General features: G+C 44.8%; 1 protein-coding gene across 1 annotated transcript; it reads right to left on the reverse strand.

The window, feature by feature from the left end:
- Positions 1 to 693: 693 nt before the first annotated feature.
- On the reverse strand, positions 694 to 2,765 carry LOC114689287 (crooked neck-like protein 1). The gene is given in 2 exon segments (XM_028863644.2): positions 694 to 2,519; positions 2,522 to 2,765. Coding segments are annotated over 2 exon segments (1,701 nt in total). The 5' UTR covers positions 2,751 to 2,765; the 3' UTR covers positions 694 to 1,047.
- Positions 2,766 to 3,002: the final 237 nt, after the last annotated feature.

Here is a 3,002-nt window from a genome sequence, read left to right on the forward strand (position 1 = left end):
AAGAGCTCCTGCAAAGCACATGGGAAGCCCTTGATGCTGTCCTTAGCACCATGGAATGGTACCCAAAGAAAGGATGGAAAGAAAGATCCCAAGACAGTAGCCAAGCTGCTGTCTGAAGTACTGAATAAGAATAGTCTGAGTGCTGGGAGCTCCTCTCTAATCTCAGCCAGTGTGGGAACCACAGGAGCTGACTGGGGGAACATGCATCAGAATGTCTGGGTGGAGCTGGACTTAGGAGAGCACCACCAACACTCCTCAGCTAGGAGGATCTAGAATTCAACCTTAGCCAGGGCTCCATGGTCAAACCTAAAATCAAAAGTCAAAGAAGAAGGAAACGAACCCAGTGTCTGGAAAATCCACAGAAGCCAAAGGAGTGAGCATCTACTACACAGGCCATTGTATTAACAGGATAAAATTTATTTTTTAAATACAAAATAACCACATAGCATTTTAAACGTAAACAGTCAGTCACATTCTGTACATTCACGATAGTGTACAATCGCCTCCCTCCAGTTGTAAAATATAGTCGGTCATCTTCCCGAAAAGGGATCTTCCTCAAAGCACTCTTTCCCTCTCCCCTCACTCCCTAGTCCTGACAAGCATAATCTCCTCTCTTGGGATCTGCCTCTTCTGGACAGTTAGTGTACACGGAATCACAAAGCACAACTTGGTCAATATGTTTCTCTTGCTTTCTATACTGTAATCAGAGTTTAGCCATGTACCAGTGTGTATCATCACTTCACTTTGATGTCTAAACATTGTCTCATTGTAGGGAAATGTCATGGCTTATAAATTATCTGTCATACACAGATAGGTATGTGAGTCCACAGGCCATAGAAAACTCATTTTCATGTAGGGTAGGAGCAGGAGGGGTGAACACAAGAATCTAAGGTGTTCTATCAACATTTAAACACTATTGACATAGTGTTTAAAAAAATAATTAGAAAGGTAGCTATCAAAGATCATTCCTTACTGTGTAAATATATAAAAAAGTTCAGAAATCAAAGTTCTAAACTATTCATTTCTATTAAAAAAAATGTCCAACATTTAAAAAGATGAGGATTCACTCTCACCAATGTCCTTATCTGGATCCTATTGGGCAGCTTCTTTTTCTTGTTGCCGTTTCTTCCAAAGCTTGGCCATTGCCAGAAACTTGAGGTTAGGCTGGTTGGCAGCATCCTCTGGAAAGATGTAATCATGGTATTCTTCCCAGCCGGCATCAGACCCATCTTGGGCCTGGACCTTTCTCCTCTTCTTGACCTTTTCTGGCATGAGTTTGTCTACTCTTTCCTTGTCTGATACTGTTCCAAATTCATCTTCAAACCCTCGCCAGGATTCCAGCAACATAAGTCTCTCTTCTTTCTCTTCTCGGTTTCTCATGGTTCTGTTCGCCTCTTGATAAATCTGTCTGCATTTAGTCACACCTGCTTCTTTCCCTGAGGATAACTCAAACCGAGCCAAACTGATCCATACCTTGACATCCTGTGTTTGCTGAAGCAGTTGTCGGTAAAGGTTTCGTGCTCTTTCAGTTTCTTCCTGCTCAATCTCGAAATGGATATATGATATGCAAAGAACCTCTGGCATGTCTAAGCTTGGCTGGCTGATGGCTAATTCGTAGATGGCCCAGGCTCTATGGATATCACCAAGGATTGTCTCTAATTCTGCAAACTTAATCCATGAGGTACAACTTTCAGGTCCAAATTCCAAGAACTTCTCATAAAGCTTGCGGCATCTGTCAAATTCTCGAAGCTGTAGTTCCAGTTCTATATAGCCTTTGAATAACTTGTTCTTTGGGCATTTGCCTATGGAAGTCCCCAAAGCTCTTCTGGCCAGTGGCAGATTTTTGTGTCGTATTTCAAACTGTGCATAATATAACCACATTTTGGCAAAGGTGAACTTGTTGTGAGGAATTAGTGCCAAAGAGGCTTGATAGACCTGTCTTGTCCTCTCAGGATCCTTGGCTTCCAGCTCTTCGTAGAATGCATAGTTGATCCAGAGATAGATGTAGCGCTTCCAATGCCTCTTCTCCTGGATGGGCGGCACGTTGGCAATGGCCCTCTCGTAGACTTCCCGCACTGTGTCGGCCTCCGCCTCACTTTCCTCCAAGCGCAAGTAATCAAACCAGGCATCGTAATTGTACGGATTAGCCTTCACTTCTTCTTCATATTGGCATCTCCGTTTGCTCACGATGATATCTTCAACAGCCCTGCGGTCCCCAAACTTCTTCTCAAAGACGGTATAGTTTGTTCCAGAGTTCTTGCGCCCTTGTTTTGAAATTCTACCCAGCGCATATTTGTAGATAACTCGTACCCTTTCCAGTTCTTTCTGGTTTTCCTCGAATTTGGCAAAGGCCGCATACAGGTGTGCGTCCATATGCTCCTCTCCAAAGAACTCCACTGCTCTCTCGTAGACTTGCCGCGCATGGGCAAAATAAGCATGCTTCTCTTCGAATCGGGCATACTTGACCCAGTTCTTCACAGCAGGGTGCACGAGCACAAAGCGTTCGTAAAGGGTACGGCCCGCTCCACCTCTTTGTGTCTCAGCTCGAAGCTGATGTAGGAGTGCCAGGCCTGCTCCTCAGGCCGCCATTCCATCCACCGCTCAAACACTTGACAGGCACTGGGGACATTGCCCAACATCTCCTCCATGGATGTGTTCCTGTGCCAGAACTCACTGACTCGGGGCAGAGTTGTTAGGGCTCGCTCCCAGATATTTCGGGCATGGTTCACCTGGCGGTTCTTCATTTCCATTTCTCCATACTTCAGCCAGAGTGGAATACTCCCATAATCTACATCCAAGGCACGCTCGTAATATGGACCGAGCCCTTGGGATTTCCTTGAGACTTTCTTCCCACTGGCATATTTGATCCAGTTACTAATCACAGTCCTATTTTTTCTTATGTTATCTTCAAAAGTGTTCCTCTTCCGAAGTTTGTAATCATTGAGCTCCTCTTCATTTGTGATCTTCTGCTGAGGCGGGGGTGGAAGGAGCTCGAGTTCTCT

Source organism: Peromyscus leucopus, unplaced genomic scaffold, assembly GCF_004664715.2.
Source record: "Peromyscus leucopus breed LL Stock unplaced genomic scaffold, UCI_PerLeu_2.1 scaffold_1635, whole genome shotgun sequence".
In the NCBI taxonomy this organism is placed as follows: Eukaryota; Metazoa; Chordata; class Mammalia; order Rodentia; family Cricetidae; genus Peromyscus; species Peromyscus leucopus.